The sequence below is a fragment of the Convolutriloba macropyga genome, chromosome 9, assembly GCF_964194025.1.
Source record: "Convolutriloba macropyga chromosome 9, txConMacr16.3, whole genome shotgun sequence".
In the NCBI taxonomy this organism is placed as follows: domain Eukaryota; kingdom Metazoa; phylum Xenacoelomorpha; order Acoela; family Convolutidae; genus Convolutriloba; species Convolutriloba macropyga.
Window position 1 is genome coordinate 42,050,041 of NC_134476.1, and position 18,629 is coordinate 42,068,669.

The following is an 18,629-nucleotide window of genomic DNA, read 5'->3' on the forward strand; positions in this document are numbered from 1 at the left end:
GTTCAAACACCGTTTTCTCACTCTACTTTAAAATAAGAGCGAAAAAATTCACGCCGCAAACCACTCGCTTTTTCGCTCCATTTCCTGTTTCGGCGTGACCAAAATGACTACTCCAATTTTACTTCAAAAATCATGAAAATGTGTGAACAGATCTTAAAAAAAAAGACAGCGCCGCAATACTATTCAAATTCTTTGAATTGTAAAAAACCAACAGCACCGCAATATAGCTTCGCTCAGCTTACAGCTTCGCAGCTATAAAAACATAGGTATAAATTTTTACCCTGCTCCACTATTGCTCACCTATTACTACTAATTATTTTTAGCCTCCAATACACCGAAGATACCTTTGTTTGGCGACTTTGGCAGCCACGTCTTGAAGTCTCTTGGTCTCTTGTTGCTTCTCTTCGTCTGTCCTTCTCTGCTCCAACAAATTTGAATAGAACCTGTTCTGCTCCTTCTTCTGTTGCTACAACACACACAATCACTCCATGCAAAAGAAAAATGATATACCCTCAAACTAATACTAGAGCGTTGATAACCTCGTGAGCTGGAAAACGCTTAGAGACTTTAGGTCGGAATAGGTGCGGATACTAACCAAATAAATTATGATAATTGACTGCGGAAAAGGAATTTTCGTCTACAAAATCAACATTGAATTTTAAGGAACAAAAACTGGATGAAAATGAGCGTCGAAAAACTGCAAATTGAAAATTATCAATTTAACGGTTCCAATTCCTATATAAGTTTCTGAACAACTTGGTTCCAGAAAATAAAAATATCAGTTTTTTTTTTAATTTTTGCCTGTTCTTGTATTTCATCTTGTTGTCATATCACTTGGTCGCATCGATGAATAGTCTCAATGGTTCTTTGATGAGGAATAGTTGAATCAGTCGAATGGTTTCAATTCATACACACTCAATCCAATTCATGGTTTCAATTCAATCTACAATCCAATATAGAGGTAAAGAAAGAAAAAAAGAAGGAATATATTTCTTTGATCAGGTAATACAAATCTAACATCTAATAATAAACAAAATAATTCTTTACCGCAACCAAAGAGGACAGGTAACGGGGTGCTAGTACCCGCAAATCCTGCCCCAATGAGACTCTCTAAACTTGGAATCAAGATTTAAATACGTTTATGAGAAAAAAAAAGAAAAAGTAATAAATGTTTTCGGGGAAAAAGCTATAACTATTTATTGAAAATTCCGATCGCCCTCAACTTTTATGGGTCTTCATTCCTCGTATAGTACTGCCCACTGGAATTTAAACCTGAAGACCAAAAATTCAAAAATTTTTGAAAATTTTTCTAAATATTTTCAAATTCATTTTCGCCCAAAAAACACAAAAAAATGCAATATCTTCTAAACTATGGCCTTTTAGCGTCTCACATTTTTACAAAAAAAGCCAACTCTCAAAAAAACTTCTGGTAGCATTTTTCCAAGGGTATAGAAAAGAGAAATAAAAATAAAAAAGGAGGAAATAATAAATGATCTCGGGAAAAAAATTATAACTACTTTTCGGAAATTCCGATCGGCCTCAGCTTTTCGGGGTCATCAATCCTCGTATAGTACTACCCACTGGGACTTAAACCTGAAGAAAGAAAACTTCAAAATTTTTTGAAAATTTTTCTAAGTATTTTCATTTCCGTTTTCACCCAAAATGCTAAAAAAACACAAAAAATGCAATATCTCGTAAACTACGGGGTTTTAGAGGCTCACATTTTTACACAAAAAAGCCAACTCTCAAATCAACCTCTGGTAGCATTTATCCAATAGTATAGAAAAGTGAAGAATAAAAAAAAATCAGGCAAAGGCTTTTGACAATATCATCATTGTTGACTAAATAATTTCTTTGAAATTGTTGTAAAAATTAATTATTTTATGTTCACAACCGCAAACAATATCTCCAGGAAAAGCGCCTGCATTTGAAAGAGCATTGAAAAGCTTAGAGGCCCTTGCATTAATTGATCTTTTCAATTTGCCTTCTACAAATAGGTTCATTTAGCAGCGGTTTTGCCGAACTGCGGGTTATCCGCCTTCCAATAAAAGTAAACATGTCATTCAGTTGTTGCTCCTGGTGGAGCTTACCTAAAGATTTAAGGACAAATTTAAGAAGTTCGTATATGTGAAATTGATACACATTCAAAATTTTATGCTTCATAAAAAGATCTGAGGAACTATCACTAAACTTCTAAAATAAATTAGCTTCAAAATTTTCTTTTGGAGCATAAAAATAGGCTTCAACATTGAATAGCTTGTACAAATGTAAATCAGAACACCATATTGAACAATAAATAGAGTTAATGTTGGTTTTGTAGTATTCTATTAATTTAGATGGGGGGGGGGCAAAGTGCCTAAGTTTTGCCATTATGCCACACTGCTTAGAGAGTCTCGATGTTACGTATTGCACATGTGAAACAAAAGATAGCTAATTGTCTACAAAGGCGCCAAGGTTGGACATCTATGGTTGAGTTATGAATCAGGAACACATTATCAATTTTGCATAACATTCATCTGAACTGTTTTATTAATATTAAGAGACAATTTCTTCGCTGCCAGCCAATCTTTTGCTTCATTTAATTCTTTTTGAACGACCTCACTTTCAACATCAATGAAAGTAAGGTTTGTATCATCAGTAAACAACAAACTTTTTTAGTTAGTGCACCGCAACGGTAAATCGTTAATGTATATTAAGAAGAGGAGCGGACCAAGAATAGAACCCTGTGGAACACCGTACTTAACGCTGTGCCATTTAGATACAGCACCATTAAATTCAACCTGTTGCCGGCGATTCGTTAAGTCCGACTTGAAACAATCTAGTGCTTTTGACCTGACACCATAAAAGTCCAACTTCTGAAGTAATAAATATGATCAATGGTATCAAATGCCTTACGGAGGTCAAGGAAGAAACAATGTATAGAATTGACATTAAAAATTTGCCTTACATTTTCGGTTAATTCTACAAGTGCGTCGATGGTACTATGCTTGCTTTTGAAACCATATTGACAGTTGCTTAGCAGATTACAGCTTTCAAAAAAGTTGTACACTCTTGTAGACATGGCACGTTCATAAATTTTACTCCATATAACAAGGAGTGATATTGGTCGATAATTATTCTCTTCAAATTTTGAACCTCCTTTATGCAGCGGTAAAACTTTTGCGTACTTTAGTATTACAGGAAAGACGCCTGCAGTGAAAAAAGTGTTTATCAAATGTTTGAGGAAGCGAACTACAACTGTTGCTGAGAGTTTAACCAGTATATTATTTAAACCATCTATACCTGATGACGTTTTATTTTCTAGGCTGCAGACTATCCCATATATATTTCATTATCTGTAACCTTATAGAGATACATAGATTTATTGTTAATTGCAATATCTGGGCACTCAACCTCAGTCAGTGTGCTGCAGACTTCATTGGGTGCAAAACAAAAAAATTCTCAGCAACATCCTCATTGGAGGGTGTAGTAGTCACTTCATAACACGAACGAAGTATTGGTACCTTAGGGGATTGCATACTTCCGCCACTGAGTTCATTAAGTAGTTTAGAAGTTTGTTTAGCGTCACCAATACAGGACCGGAATTTATCAGCAAAAAACCTTCTTTTGCCTTTTTGTAGGCAACTTCAAACTTATTACGATGATCATAAAAAGATGGCAAGCTAGCACTGTTTCCAATTTGCTTCAAATTTCTATGTGCTTGCTTTCTCTTCATCTTCAAATTTTCCAGGGAATTGTTCAACCAATTGGGTTCTAACTTTGGTTGTTTCCGAAACGTTTCAAGCGTTGCAAATTTTTCAACATTGCTAAAATACTCGTTATTGAAAATAAAAAATGCTTCATTGGGATCATCACACAAAAACAGTTCACTTTCCTTTTGACAGAAGCTAGCTTCAAGAGAGTTGAGGAAAACTTGAACCTTAATCGGATCGTGAATAAATTTCATATCTCGGTACTACTGAGATATTAATTTGTCATCATCTGTGTTAATAGACCATACACACATTATGGGATAATGATTTGCAACGTTTTGGTGGGACACGACTGACAAAAATTCAGGACTATTTTGATATATAAAATGATCGATACAAGTAGCCGAATGATCTGTTACTCTAGTCGCTTGATCGAACTCATTAAACAAGGCGAAACCGTTTGAAACTATAACATCCGAGTACTTTTTAGTGATTTGATTTTGGACTTTTGTATTGATGTTGAAATCACCGCAAATTACAAATGATATAATGGAAGTATTATTTTGCAGATATTGATCAAGAGTATCAATGAAGTCAACATGACGAGAACTTTGAAAGATACGAATATTTAACTTGAGCACTAATTGCTTCTCCGAAGGGTGTTTCAAAAGTTTTGATTAATGTGGCTCTAATACGGACTTGAATCATCACTCCACCGCCATATCTGTTTCTATGGTTAACCTGCACTTCATTATAGCCCGGAACAGCAAAACTGTGTGATTCATCATTGTTTTCTAAATGCGTTTCTGTTAAGCATATAACAGCTGGTGACGAATCATGTCCATACACGAGAGCCTCCAGATCTAATCGACCTTATGTTTGAATGCAAGATACTTACTTCGTTCATCTTTGCTTTAGGAGTTACACTAACTGAAGTGTTAAAGTTACGTTTAGGTAAAGTTACAACATCTATTAGAGATCGTGATTGACGAGAAGACACATAATTACGACGCGTTTGAGTTGGTACTGTTTTTAAAAACTCCACTGAAACATTGCTTGACGTCGGCAAAGTTGTAATTTAGGAAACATCCTCCTTCGTACAGCCCATCAATTTTGTAAAATTTGTTGTCTATATTCCAGACAAAATTGATTGTTCCCTCACGAATCATCACTGACTTTATCCTACAATCTTGTTTCATCATTTTCATGAAAGACAATCGTGGGCCACTGGTATCCTCCATGATACTGATATTTTCTGTATCTTTTTTTCTCAGCCAATTTTTTTTTCTGCAGCAATTTTTATTTTTTACGCTCTTCTAGCAAACTTGACTATGATTGCTCTTCGTCTTCCGGGAAGCCGATGAGCTATCGATCGAGATATCCTTGATGTGTACTTCTGCACCGACTTCATGAGCGATACTGACCACAGCATCCATAGTTTGTTCGTATGTTTCGCCATCTTTCTCGTCCACGTTGTAAATTATCAGATTGTCACGCCTGTTGTATTGCTCAAGTTTCTCAGCTTCGGACATTGCCTTAAGAGAAGATCTATCTTCCAAGTAATCCAGATTTTCTTGGTTTTCCTTTCGAAATGATTCAATTGATTTAGCAACAATATCTGTTATCGAAGCTTCGAGTTGTTTTTGAGTGTCACGCATGATTCCCGGGATAGCATTTCTGAGTGACTCTTGAATAATTTGCTGAACATTAGTATCCATGGCACCTGAGTCCACTACTCCCCCTTCACTGATTGGACTGAGTTCCGAACACGCCCTTTTTCCGCTTCTCGTTTGCATAGGTGTTTGTCCCTGATATCGGAGAGTAGGAAGAGAAGGAGTACCAGCCATGTAGGAATACGATTGATGTTGTTGTTGCTGTTGTTGAGATTGATCACTTCCATAACCATTCATTGGGTATGCATTCATCATCTTAAACTATTTAATAAGGTTATCACAACAATTAGGCAAATTAGGCTTGAGGTGTAAAAATATCAATTTTCAAGTCGGAGGAACTGTTGCGAGACATGATAAGTAGTTGGTCCTCGATGTTGAGATGAGAAATCGGAGAAGTTACCTTGATGTCGATGCCAGCCAGATGTCCTCTACCGAAGAACTGTAGACCGTGTTTGTGTTTGTAGAGGTTGTCGTAGTCATTGGCAGAGGTGTCCTCTTCCGCATTCCAGTCGAACACAAATTTCCTCTCATTCAAGTGCCTCACCCTTCTTTTCCTCTTTCCACCTGTGCCCAGGTACCTGTTCTGTAACAGAGCAAAACAGAACCAATCTCTTGAGGATCAAGATCAAATATTTTTGTGTATATTCGACTACAGTCTTCTGACGAGTACATTTCATGTTTTAATAGAGTATAACATTTCATTCTTTAAATATCAATCAATTCGGAGTCCCTTAAGTTTTACTGAAAAATAATGTATTAAAAATGCGGCAATAGTTTCTTATCTGCAATAGTGCACTTAATATGTATCCCGGCTTTTCAGCGGAACGACAAGCAGAGGAGCGATCGAAAAAAAGCATGCAAAAATAATTTGATAAGTATGCAAGCTCACAAACTCCCTAAGGATAGCCTTTAGGCTAAAGGTGAAGGTAAAAGTGAAAGTCGTTCTCAGTTAACTTTGGTATTATTATCTCCGAATTAAGGCAGACCCAATGTGGGCTCCTTTTACAGCCGTAAGGTAAAGAGTTAGGGATACTTATTTCTGCGCGCGAAGTAGGCTTACCTATATCTCTCAGACTACCCGACTCTGTAAAACACTGAAGGTATACTTCAATTATAACGATGTATAAAAGAGTTAACACCGGAGTCAGAGGTACACACATCGTGCAACTACTCTATTAGACTGACTACAGTTAGTGGAGTTAGCGCTATATAAAAGAGAATAGTGTCAGTCTCTGATTGGCTGGAGGTGTACATCCAGTATTTCTATTGCTACAGAATGATGATACTAACCCTGACAGCCTGCTGCTCCTTGTCATTTAACACATACTCTTGTTGTCCATTGGCCACTTCAGTTACTCCTTCCTCGCCTCCCACTGATGTGGAGTGAGACCTGGATCGTCTTTGGTTGCGTCTGTCGTCGTCTGAGGAACTGGACCCTCCACTTCGTCTGCGGCGTCTCCGACTAGTTGACCTAAACAACTATGAATTAACATTGACGGAAAATATCAAACATAGCAGCTTGCCATGTGCGGCCTATAGCAGATTGCCAGAAAATAGCCCCCGTTGACCCCATTTCGAACTATTGGGATTGAAACAAAGAAGATACAAATTGTTAGGCTGTTTTAATTTTGTTGCAGTTTAAGTTGTATTACACAGCTTTTACGGCTTCTATTCGGCTTCCACGGTGAAGGCTATTAAGCTTAAAACTGATACCATAAAGCAGTAGCTCTACTGAACTTCGATAATCTCATGAATTCTAATGAATTTTGATATGACTTAAGGACCGGACTTAACCGGTTCATCCCGCTTCTTTTAATTGATTACTAGCAATCATTATCTCATTTCTACAGTAGATCGTAACTGACATTTTGCTACTTTTAAAACTGGCGTGTCCAGTTAATGGAAATAGGATAAACAAGGCATACAGGGAAATGTTTCTAAATTTGTCTAAATTATCGTCTAAAATCACGATTTGAAGAAAATTATTAGTCCTCAGTAAGAAGCAGTCATATACTTAAATTGTGGCACATAATAAAAACAAGTTATGGCAATACTTCCGGTTTTTTTTTCATTGGTACACAAATCAGATCGATAAGAATTTTGGTTTTGTTTTTGAATTCATAGTTTACAAGTTTTTGCTGCCTTTATAAGCTGCTCTCAAAAAAATCTTCATTTAGAGTGACACACACACACATTTGACCTTATCTCTTTGATTTAAGGTAAATAAAAGTTAATTCAAAGTGAGGCAGTCATTTTTGAGAGTGGGATAAGTCAAGTGTGACCAAAAATTTAATCGCAGCGAAGGAACGAAAAAAACACGCTCCACTAGGAGCAAAAAATGACGTCACGCACGCATTTCAGTTGAAATTATATGAACGAATGAACAAAAAGCAGATTTGAAGTGGTTGTGAAGTCATATGGTGGTAACAAAAATCCTAACAACGAAATAAAAAACCGAGAGAAGGCTAAAAATTGCCCCAGCTACCGCTGTGCAGCTATTAAAAAGAGAAAAGAACAAGAAAAAAAGACAATAACGAAAGAGAAAAAATGAATGAGCAAAAAGAAAGGCAGAAAAGAAAAGAAAAGAAAAAGACAAACGAATAAGAAGAAAGACAGGGAAAAATACAGAAAGGAAAGACAGAAAAGCAAGAGAAAAGGAAAAAGAGGGGCAAACTAAAGACAGAAACGAAAGAGGAAAAAAATTTTAAAAAATGAGAAAAGAAAGGCAAAAAAAAGACCGGAAAAAAGACAGAGAAAAGAAAAACAGGAAAGAAATACAGAACAGAAAGAGAAAGGGGCGAGAAAAACCGGAAAGGAGAGGAGAAACGAAATAGAACGAAGACAGAAAAAAAATCAAATGAAAGGGAAGCGAACAGAAAGGGAAAAACTAAAGAAAAAATACAGAAGGGACAGAAAAGGAATAAACGAAAAAGCAAAACGAAAAAGCAAAACGAAAGAGAACAGAAAGGCAGAAAAGTATAGACAAAAAAAGACAAAAGACAGAACAGTACGTCAGAAGAGAGGGGGAGAAAAGCAACAGAAAAGCAGAAAGACAGAACAAAAGATAAAAAGAACAAGGAAATAGAGAAAAAAAGAGAAAAAACAGAAAACAAAGATATATAAAAGAAGAGAAATGAAAGGAAAGAGAGAAAAGAAGGAGAGAAAGAAGGAGCACAAAAAGAAAGAAAAAAAGAGAGAAAAGATCTTAATTCGAGAGTACAAAAAAAATAGAATCAACTCTTTTCGCAGGCTAACTCTTCATTTGATCTGGAAAAAACCTGGCTACAAATGATGCAGTTAATTAAGCTTCAGTTTAAAAACTTTCATGAAAAGACAGAGATCAAGCAAAACCGAAAACAAATGAAGATTGATCAAAATTATCATATCGGTCACACAAACATTTTGCGTAGAAAGTTCCGATTAAAGCCTCGCAACTATTTGTGTTCAGGAGAAGTTGAAGACTCTAAAGAACCTCAACACCCTGTGGTCGCTACGTGTTTATCCCGTTTTTAAGGACAAAAAGTCAAATGGGTCAAAAATAATCGGTCAAAAAAAATCGCATGAAAAACACCAACAGGACTATTATTGCTACAAACTTCGTTTGAGAGCATTTAAATGGAGTAGTTGAAACTAATATGCTGGAACAGAGTAAAAAAGGCGGGAAAGAAAGAAAGAGAGACTAAAGAGCAATAAGAGAAGAGAACAACCAAAAGAAAGAAACAAAGGATGAGAAAAAAGAGGCAGAAGAAAATCACAGAAAGAGGAAACAAGAAAAGAAAACCAGGAAAGAAAGAGCAAAGCAAGAGAGAAAAAGAAAACAGAACGAAAACAGCAAAGAACGACAAACTAAAGAGAAAAGAAAAGGGAACGAAAGAAAGAGATTGAGAAAAAGAATGGCAGCAAAAAAAGAGAAAAGGAAAAGAAAAGACATGTAAAATACAAAATAAACAAAACAGAAAAGAGGCAGAACAGACGAACAGCAGAATTGAAAGAAATAAAAGAGAAAAGAAGAGCAGAAAATACAGGAAAACCAAAGAGACGAAAGACGGAAAGGATATGAAAGAGAGAAGAGCAAGAGAGAAAAGGAAAAGCAAGAGAGAAAATAAATACAGAAAAGAGAGAAAAGCTAGACAAAAAAAAACAAACATAGCTGGCAGACTGCCAAAGATATCCGCAATAGCTTCGTAGATCTGCGGTCTTAAAAAAAACAGTTAAAAGAACAGACCAAAAAAATTCGTCTTTTCTTTCGAGGCAAGTTTTTGCTGCCTTTATAGGCTGCTCTCAAAAAAATCTTCATTTAGAGTGACACACACACATTTGACCTTATCTCTTTGATTTAAGGTAAATAAAAGTTAATTCAAAGTGAGGCAGTCATTTTTGAGAGTGGGATAAGTCAAGTGTGACCAAAAATTTAATCGCAGCGAAGGAACGAAAAAACACGCTCCACTAGGAGCAAAAAATGACGTCACGCACGCATTTCAGTTGAAATTATATGAACGAATGAACAAAAAGCAGATTTGAAGTGGTTGTGAAGTCATATGGTGGTAACAAAAATCCTAACAACGAAATAAAAAAACCGAGAGAAGGCTAAAAATTGCCCCAGCTACCGCTGTGCAGCTATTACAAAGAGAAAAGAACAAGAAAAAAAGACAATAACGAAAGAGAAAAAATGAATGAGCAAAAAGAAAGGCAGAAAAGAAAAGAAAAGAAAAAGACAAACGAATAAGAAAGACAGGGAAAAATACAGAAAGGAAAGACAGAAAAGCAAGAGAAAAGGAAAAAGAGGGGCAAACTAAAGACAGAAACGAAAGAGGAAAAAAATTTTAAAAAATGAGAAAAGAAAGGCAAAAAAGACCGGAAAAAAGACAGAGAAAAGAAAAACAGAGAAGGAAAAACAGAACAGAAAGAGAAAGGGGCGAGAAAAACCGGAAAGGAGAGGAGAAACGAATTAGAACGAAGACAGAAAAAAAATCAAATGAAAGGGAAGCGAACAGAATAAACGAAAAAGCAAAACGAAAAAGCAAAACGAAAGAGAACAGAAAGGCAGAAAAGTATAGACAAAAAAAGACAAAAGACAGAACAGTACGTCAGAAGAGAGGGGGAGAAAAGCAACAGAAAAGCAGAAAGACAGAACAAAAGATAAAAAGAGCAAGGAAACAGGGAAAAAAGAGAAAAACAGAAAACAAAGATATATAAAAGAAGAGAAATGAAAGGAAAGAGAGAAAAGAAGGAGAGAAAGAAGGAGCACAAAAAGAAAGAAAAAAAGAGAGAAAAGATCTTACTTCGAGAGTACAAAAAAAATAGAATCAACTCTTTTCGCAGGCTAACTCTTCATTTGATCTGGAAAAAACCTGGCTACAAATGATGCAGTTAATTAAGCTTCAGTTTAAAAACTTTCATGAAAAGACAGATCAAGCAAAACCGAAAACAAATGAAGATTGATCAAAATTATCATATCGGTCACACAAACATTTTGCGTAGAAAGTTCCGATTAAAGCCTCGCAACTATTCGTGTTCAGGAGAAGTTGAAGACTCTAAAGAACCTCAACACCCTGTGGTCGCTACGTGTTTATCCCGTTTTTAAGGACAAAAAGACAAATGGGTCAAAAATAATCGGTCAAAAAAAATCGCATGAAAAACACCAACAGGACTATTATTGCTACAAACTTCGTTTGAGAGCATTTAAATGGAGTAGTTGAAACTAATATGCTGGCAACCAGCATATTGTCAACGGAATAACGAGAAATCATTGAAAGGCCAAAATAGCAATACCCTCTTTTTGGATCTATTTCGAATTGTCATTTTTCGGTGAATGACTTTTCTTGCATCCCTGTTTTTTTGCGGCGCGTAAACTATTTGGCAGCTGGATTATCGGTCATTGACTCTTTTTGCATTTAGGTCAATAACTTTTTGCTTTTAGGTCAATGACTCCTTTGCAGCCTGCGCTTTTTCGGGCATTGACGTTTTAGGAGAGCAATTTTTTTGGTCATTGACCTCTCACAATCTGCCATCTTAACCATGCTGCTCAGCAGCTCTTAATCATGCTCTTCGATAGCTCCTAAAAGTGCTCTTCAGAGGCTTCTTAAACATGCATTTTCGCCTTTCGTTAAACATGGTGCCTGATAAACTGTCATGCATTTAATATATAGGATATATAGGATATAGAAGAATAAATAAGAACGGAAATAAAGAAGGGAGCAAGAACGAAAACAAGATTCACCATTTTTGAGCCAAAAAACAGAAGCTGGAGCAGTGATAACCCTTGCGTTCAAGTGCGACTTACATTTAATATAACAGATGAGAGGGAGAGAATGAAATGGAGAAAGAAACAAAAGATGAAGGAATAAAGAAAGAACAAAATGAGGATACAAGTAACAAATAAAAGCAAAGAAATGAAGAAGGGAAGAAAAAGACAATCAACTCACCATTTTTTATCCCACTAAGTAATAAATCCTTTTCCTCCCCTACATGCGCTCAAATCCATGACCCTCGCTTCACAGCCATAGTCTAATCCCCTTGCGCTACTGAAGCTCGTTGCGGTTGTCTGTTGAACTGGCTACATACGCAAAGTTTTCGACAATGACTTTTTTGTCTGGCTTCTTCTTGCTAAGCTGTATGCTTAATGAGCAAAACACAATTACAGATTAGACGCTTAAGCGTGGTGGTGGTGTATGCTGAATGTTTAAGGGTCGTTAACCATCTGACGATAGTAGTGCTATTAACCATTGCGCTCAAGTGCAATTTACACTCAATATATTAGATGAGGGGGAGAGAAAAAAAATGGAGAAAGGAATAAAAGATGAAGGAATAAATAAACAACAAAAGGAATATATAAATTTATAAAACAAACGAAGAAGGGAAGAAAAGGACAACCAAATCCCAAATTTAATTTCGAGTGCATTATACATCCTTTTCCGCCCCTACTTGGGCTTGAACCCATGTCTTTCGCTTGACAGCCACAGGTATAATCCCTTGCGCTACAGGCGCCTGCTGCTGTTGTCAATCGGTACTGGCTACATAAGCAAAATTTTTATCAATGTCTTTTTCGTTTCGCTTGTTTTTGCTAAGCCGTATGCTTAATGAGCGAAAAAAAACATTTGCAGAGCAGGCTCTTAGGCATGATTGTGTGGGCTGCATTCTTAAGGATCGTTAAAACATGTCAACATAGGAGCGCTGCTAAACATTGCATTCAAGTGCGACTTATATTTAAAATATTAGATGAGAGGGAGAGAAATGAATGGAGAAATAAAGAAAAGATAAAGGAATAAAGAAAGAACGAAAAGAAGATATAAGTAACAAAAAAACAAAGAAATGAAGAGGAGAAGAAAACGACAACCAACTCCCGAATTTTGTATCCCAGTAAACGATGCATCCTTTTCCTCCACCACTCGGGATCGAACCCAGGCCCCTCTCTTCACAGTCACAGGTCCAATCCATTGCGCTACCGACGCCTGTTGCTATTGTCTAGTGGCTACATACGAATATTGGTCGATGGCTTTTTGTCTCGCTTGTTTTTGCTAAGCCGTATGCTTAATGAGCGAAAAAACATTTACAGATCAGGCTCATAAGCATGGTCGTGTAGGCTGCATGTTTAAGGATCGCTAAAACACGTGAAGATAGGAGCGTTGCTAACCATTGCGTTCAAATGCGACTTACATTTTATATATTAGAAGATATAGACGAATCAATAAGAAGGGAAATACAGAAGGGAGCAAGAAGGAAACACAGTAGTGGATGAAAAACAAGATCCACCATTTATGACACAAAAAACAGAGGTCATTTCTGGCACCGACTCAGGCTCGAACCCAATCCCCTCGTTTCACAGCCACAGGTCTAATCTCTTGCGCTACCGACACCTGGTACTGCTGTCTCTTGAATTGGCTACATACGAAAAATATTGGTCGATAGCTTTCAGTCTCGCTTGTGTTTTCTTAAGCTGTGTGCTTAATGAGCAAAAAAACATTTGCAGATCAGTCACTTAAGCATGGCCATGTAGGCTGCATGTTAAAGGATCGCTAAAACATGTGAAGAAAGGAGCGTTGTTAACCATTGTGTTCAAGTGCGACTTACATTTAATATATTAGATATAGAAGAATAAATAAGAAGGGAAATAAAGAAGGGAGCACGAATGAAACACAGTAGTGTATGAAAAACAAGATTCACCATTTATGAGACAAAAAACAGAGGCCATTCTTTGCACCGACTCGATCTCGAACCCATGCCCCTCACTTCACAGCCAAAGTTCGAATCCCTTGCACTACCGACTCCTGTTATTGTTGTCTATCCGTAGTGACTACATACAAAAATTGGTCGATGGCTTTTTGTCTCGCTTGTTTTTGCTAAGCCGTATGCTTGCTTAATGAGCGAAAAAACATTTACAGATCAGGCACTTAAACATGGTCGTGTAGGCTGCATGTTTAAAGATCGCTAAAACACGTGAAGATAGGAGCGTTGTTAACCATTGCGTTCAAATGCGACTTACATTTAATATATTAGAAGATATAGAAGAATCAATAAGAAGGGAAAAAAAGAAGGGAGCAAAAAGGAAACACAGTAGTGGATGAAAAACAAGATTCACCATTTATGACACAAAAAACAGACGCCAATTCTGGCACCGACTCAGGCTCGAACCCATGCCCCTCGTTTCACAGCCACAGGTCTAATCCCTTGCGCTACCGACACCTGTTACTGCTGTCTCTTGAATTGGCTACATACGAAAAATATTGGTCGATAGCTTTCAGTCTCGCTTGTTTTTTCTTAAGCTGTGTGCTTAATGAGCAAAAAAAACATTTACAGATCAGGCACTTAAACATGGTCGTGTAGGCTGCATGTTTAAAGATCGCTAAAACACGTGAAGATAGGAGCGTTGTTAACCATTGCCTTCAAGTGCGACTTACATTTAATATATTAGACATAGAGGAATCAATAAGAAGGGAAATAAAGGAGGGAGCAAGAAGGAACCACAGTAGTGGATGAAAAACAAGATTCACCATTCATGACACAAAAAACAGAGGACATTTCTGGCACCGACTCAGGCTCGAACCCATACCCCTCGCTTCACAGTCACAGGTCTAATCCCTTGCGCTACCGACAACTGTTACTGCTGTCTCTTGAATTGGCTACATACGAAAAATATTGGTCGATGGCTTTCAGACTCCCTTGTTTTTTCTAAGCTGTGTGCTTCATGAGCAAAAAAAAAACATTTTGAGATCAGTCACTTAAGCATGGCCGTGTAGGCTGCATGTTAAAGGATCGTTACATCATGTGAAGATAGGAGCGTTGTTAACCATTGTGTTCAAGTGCGACTTACATTTAATATATTAGAAGATATAGAAGAATAAATAAGAAGTGAAATAAAGAAGGGAGCAAGAACGAAACACAGTAGTGGATCAAAAACAAGATTCACCATTTATGAGACCAAAAACAGAGTCCATTCTTCGCACCGACTCGGTCTCGAACCGATGCCCCTCGTTTCACAGACACAAGTCTAATCCCTTGCACTACCGACGCCTGTTACTGTTGTCTATCCGTAGAGGCTACATACGAATATTGGTCGATGGCTTTTTGTCGCGCTTGTTTTTTCTAAGCCGTACGCTTATTGAGCAAAGAAACATTTACAGATCAGGCAATTAAGCATGGTTGTGTAGGCTGCATGTTAAAGGATCGTTAAAACATGTGAAGATAGGAGCGTTGTTAACCATTGCGTTCAAGTGCGACTTACTTTTAATATATTAGATAGACATAGAAGAATAAATAGGAAGGGAAATAAAGAAGGGAGCAAGAAGGAACCACAGTAGTGGATGAAAAACAAGATTCACCATTTATGACACAAAAAACAGAGGACATTTCTGGCACCGACTCAGGCTCGAACCCATACCCCTCGCTTCACAGCCACAGGTCTAATCCCTTGCGCTGCCGACAACTGTTACTGCTGTCTCTTGAATTGGCTACATACGAAAAATATTGGTCGATGGCTTTCAGACTCGCTTGTTTTTTCTAAGCTGTGTGCTTAATGAGCAAAAAAAACATTTTCAGATCAGTCACTTAAGCATGGTTGTGTAGGCTGCATGTTAAAGGATCGTTAAAACATGTGAAGATAGGAGCGTTGTTAACCATTGCGTTCAAGTGCGACTTACTTTTAATATACTAGATAGACATAGAAGAATAAATAGGAAGGGAAATAAAGAAGGGAGCAAGAAGGAAACACAGTAGTGGATGAAAAAAGAGATTCACCATTTTTGAGACAAAAAACAAGGGCCATTTCTGGCACCCATTCGGGCTCGAACCCATGCCCCTCGCTTCACAGCCGCAGGTCTATTCCCTTGGGCTACCGACGCCTGTTACTGCTGTCTATTGAATCGGCTAGACAAAAATATTGGTCGATGGCTTTCAGACTCGCTTGTTTTTTCTAAGCTGTGTGCTTAATGAGCAAAAAAACATTTGCAGATCAGCCAGTTAAGCATGGCCGTGTAGGCTGCATGTCAAAGGATCGTTAAAACATGTGAAGATAGGAGCGTTGTTAACCATTGCGTTCAAGTGCGACTTACATTTAATATATTAGATAGATATAGAAGAATAAATAGGAAGGGAAATAAAGAAGGGAGCAAGAACGAAACACAGTAGTGGATGAAAAACAAGATTCACTATTTATGACACAAAAAACAGAGGCCATTTCTGGCACCGACTCAGGCTCGAACCCATGCCCCTCGCTTCACAGCCACAGGTCTCATCCCTTGCACTACCGACGCCTGTTATTGTTGTCTATCCGTAGTGGCTACATACGAAAATTGGTCGATGGCTTTTTGTCTCACTTGTTTTTGCTAAGCCGTATGCTTAATGAGCAAAAAAAAACATTTACAGATCAGGCACTTAAGCATGGTTGTATAGGCTGCATGTTAAAGGATCGTTAAAACATGTGAAGATAGGAGCGTTGTTAACCATTGCGTTCAAGTGCGACTTACATTTAATATATTAGATAGATATAGAAGAATGAATAAGAAGGGAATTTAAGAAGGGAGCAAGGAAACACAGTAGTGGATGAAAAACAAGATTCGCCATTTTTGAGACAAAAAAGGCCTTTTTTGCACCGACTCGGTCTCGAACCCATGCCCCTCGCTGCACAGCCACAAGTATAATCCCTTGCACTACCGACGACTGTTACTGTTGTCTATCCGTCGTGGCTACATACGAAAATTAGTCGATGGCTTTTTGTCTTGCTTGTTTTTGCTAAGCCGTAAGCTTAATCAGCAAAAAAAAACGTTTACAGATCAGGCACTTAAGCATGGTCGGGTAGGCTGCATGTTTAAAGATTGCTAAAACATGTGAAGATAGGAGCGTTGTTAACCATTGCGTTCAAGTGCGACTTACATTTAATATATTAGATTCTCCTTTGACCTTGAAATTATTCACTAGATTGCATAATGCAATGATTGAATGCATTTAAAATCCATTTAGTAGAAACAGTGAGTGAGGTAAGTCAGAAATCAACAGTTAATGTCGTGATTTATGTAAAACAAACTGAAAAACATAGCAGGACAAGTCCTAAAATACGATCCAAAACCTTGAATAACCTAATGCACTACGACCGCGCTTTATCGGTTTATCCCGTTTCTTTTGATTTTGCTCTTTTGACATAGACCGTATTTACTACATTGCGTAATTCAATGCGTGAAAGAATTTAAAATCCATTCAGTTGAAACAGTGAATCAGGTAAGTCAGAAGTCAAGCGAGCAGTCTAGTCAGTATTCGTGACCTCACGAAAAACGCGATCAAAAGGTAAAGCGGTTGAGAGGCTGAGGGCGGCCATTAATAATAATAATGATAAGCATTCAAAGTGTATAACCTTTTAGGATCAGTGTGTTGGACACAAATGTCTGTTCAAAATGTTTTAAAGAAAAGTTTCTTGAACTTTCTTGATAAATAAAAGCAATCAGAGACACGCAAAGCAACATAGAATGGAAACGACTAGAAATTTGAAAAAAAATGAAAGATTGGCCTGAGTTTCTTGTCAATATATTCAAAACCAGAAGAACGCTCACATTGACGCATAAACGATGCATCGAGCTGATAAAAAGTTGTGACGACTCCCTGCGCTCAGAATTGAAAATGACACAAAATATTCCGATAACTGCGAGTATAGGTGACAAACAGAAGCACAAACGAGACAAAACGATGCTGAAGTTCTTGACGCTATTGTTCTCGAAACTAAATTTAGGTCACTCAAAACTAGGCATTAGGCCACGCATAAGTTTCGTTGGTCCTAGAAATTATAAATTAGATTAAACATCTTTCAAAATACTTGACAAAATGCAAATTTTATCAAAAGGTTGCCATAGATCTTGATATTAAAATCTTAAATACCATTTCGTTAAAAATGAGAAATAACCAGAAACCTATCGACAAGCCCTTAACAGTTTCACAGGAGGCGTCACATGATTTCATTCATCCTGAACTTACAAATGTTTCAGCTTGAGTGGAATTTTGTGCGAATTATGTGACAAGGTTTGAAATTGTTCTTCAGAGAAAAGAGCTCTACCTTTTAGGTGTCCTCGGATAAAAAACTTACCAAAAAACTGATCACATACCCAGTAACCAATGGATAGAGCAGCCATAACACAGCTTATCAACAAATGCATGCAATTCAAGTTCCAATTTTGCAGCATTTGCAGCGGTTAACTTTTCAATACTTCATGAGACCGCATCGGAGGCTCCACTGTTCGAACTCATTGTCTTTTGATTAATCAAACTTAGCGAAAAACGCTTTTGCACATTTATTGGGTTTGCAGATCCCCTGAGTTTGTTCGAGAGCAGTAAATAATTAATGAAGAATGAGCAAGCATTTACCCAGATTCAATATTCTGAAAAAAAATTAAAGAAGCCTCAAGATCAACTGAATTCCACTTCTTATTGACTGTCAACCGAAGGATTTGAACCCGATACCGGAAAGCTAAAAAACCGAATTACACAACTATTGTCGGGCGAATTCCTCTCAAACTAACGGCGAGCGGTTGACTTCGACAGTCGCTAAGTACAGTTTAGGGAGTCTTGCTTTACTACCTTTAGCTTAAAGTTACGGGGGTTGGCGGTGGGTGCCGCGGCGTGTTGGGGTCAAAAACTTAGAATCTCCCTTCACACCATAAATTTATGTCTCAAACAGTTTAGTTGAATTGCATTTTAGAGTATAGTAAGAATAGAGACTCTAAGAAACCTCAATGCTCTGTAGGCGCTCCCTGTTTATCCTCTTTTGGAGGACTAAAAGTTAAAT

At 37.4% G+C, this 18,629-nt stretch overlaps 1 protein-coding gene across 3 annotated transcripts in view; it reads right to left on the minus strand.

Annotated features, from left to right (window-relative positions):
* Window positions 1–18,629, minus strand: part of LOC142345791 (putative ATP-dependent RNA helicase DDX23) — a 160,511-nt gene that overhangs the window by 62,635 nt on the left and 79,247 nt on the right. For all 3 annotated transcript variants that reach the window (XM_075398148.1, XM_075398145.1, XM_075398146.1), the window contains exons 6-8: window positions 6,656–6,836; window positions 5,766–5,948; window positions 345–466 (exon numbers count right to left, since the gene is read on the minus strand). In XM_075398148.1, coding sequence (XP_075254263.1) covers window positions 345–466; window positions 5,766–5,948; window positions 6,656–6,836 — 486 coding nt within the window. The remainder of the gene's footprint in view (window positions 1–344; window positions 467–5,765; window positions 5,949–6,655; window positions 6,837–18,629) is intronic.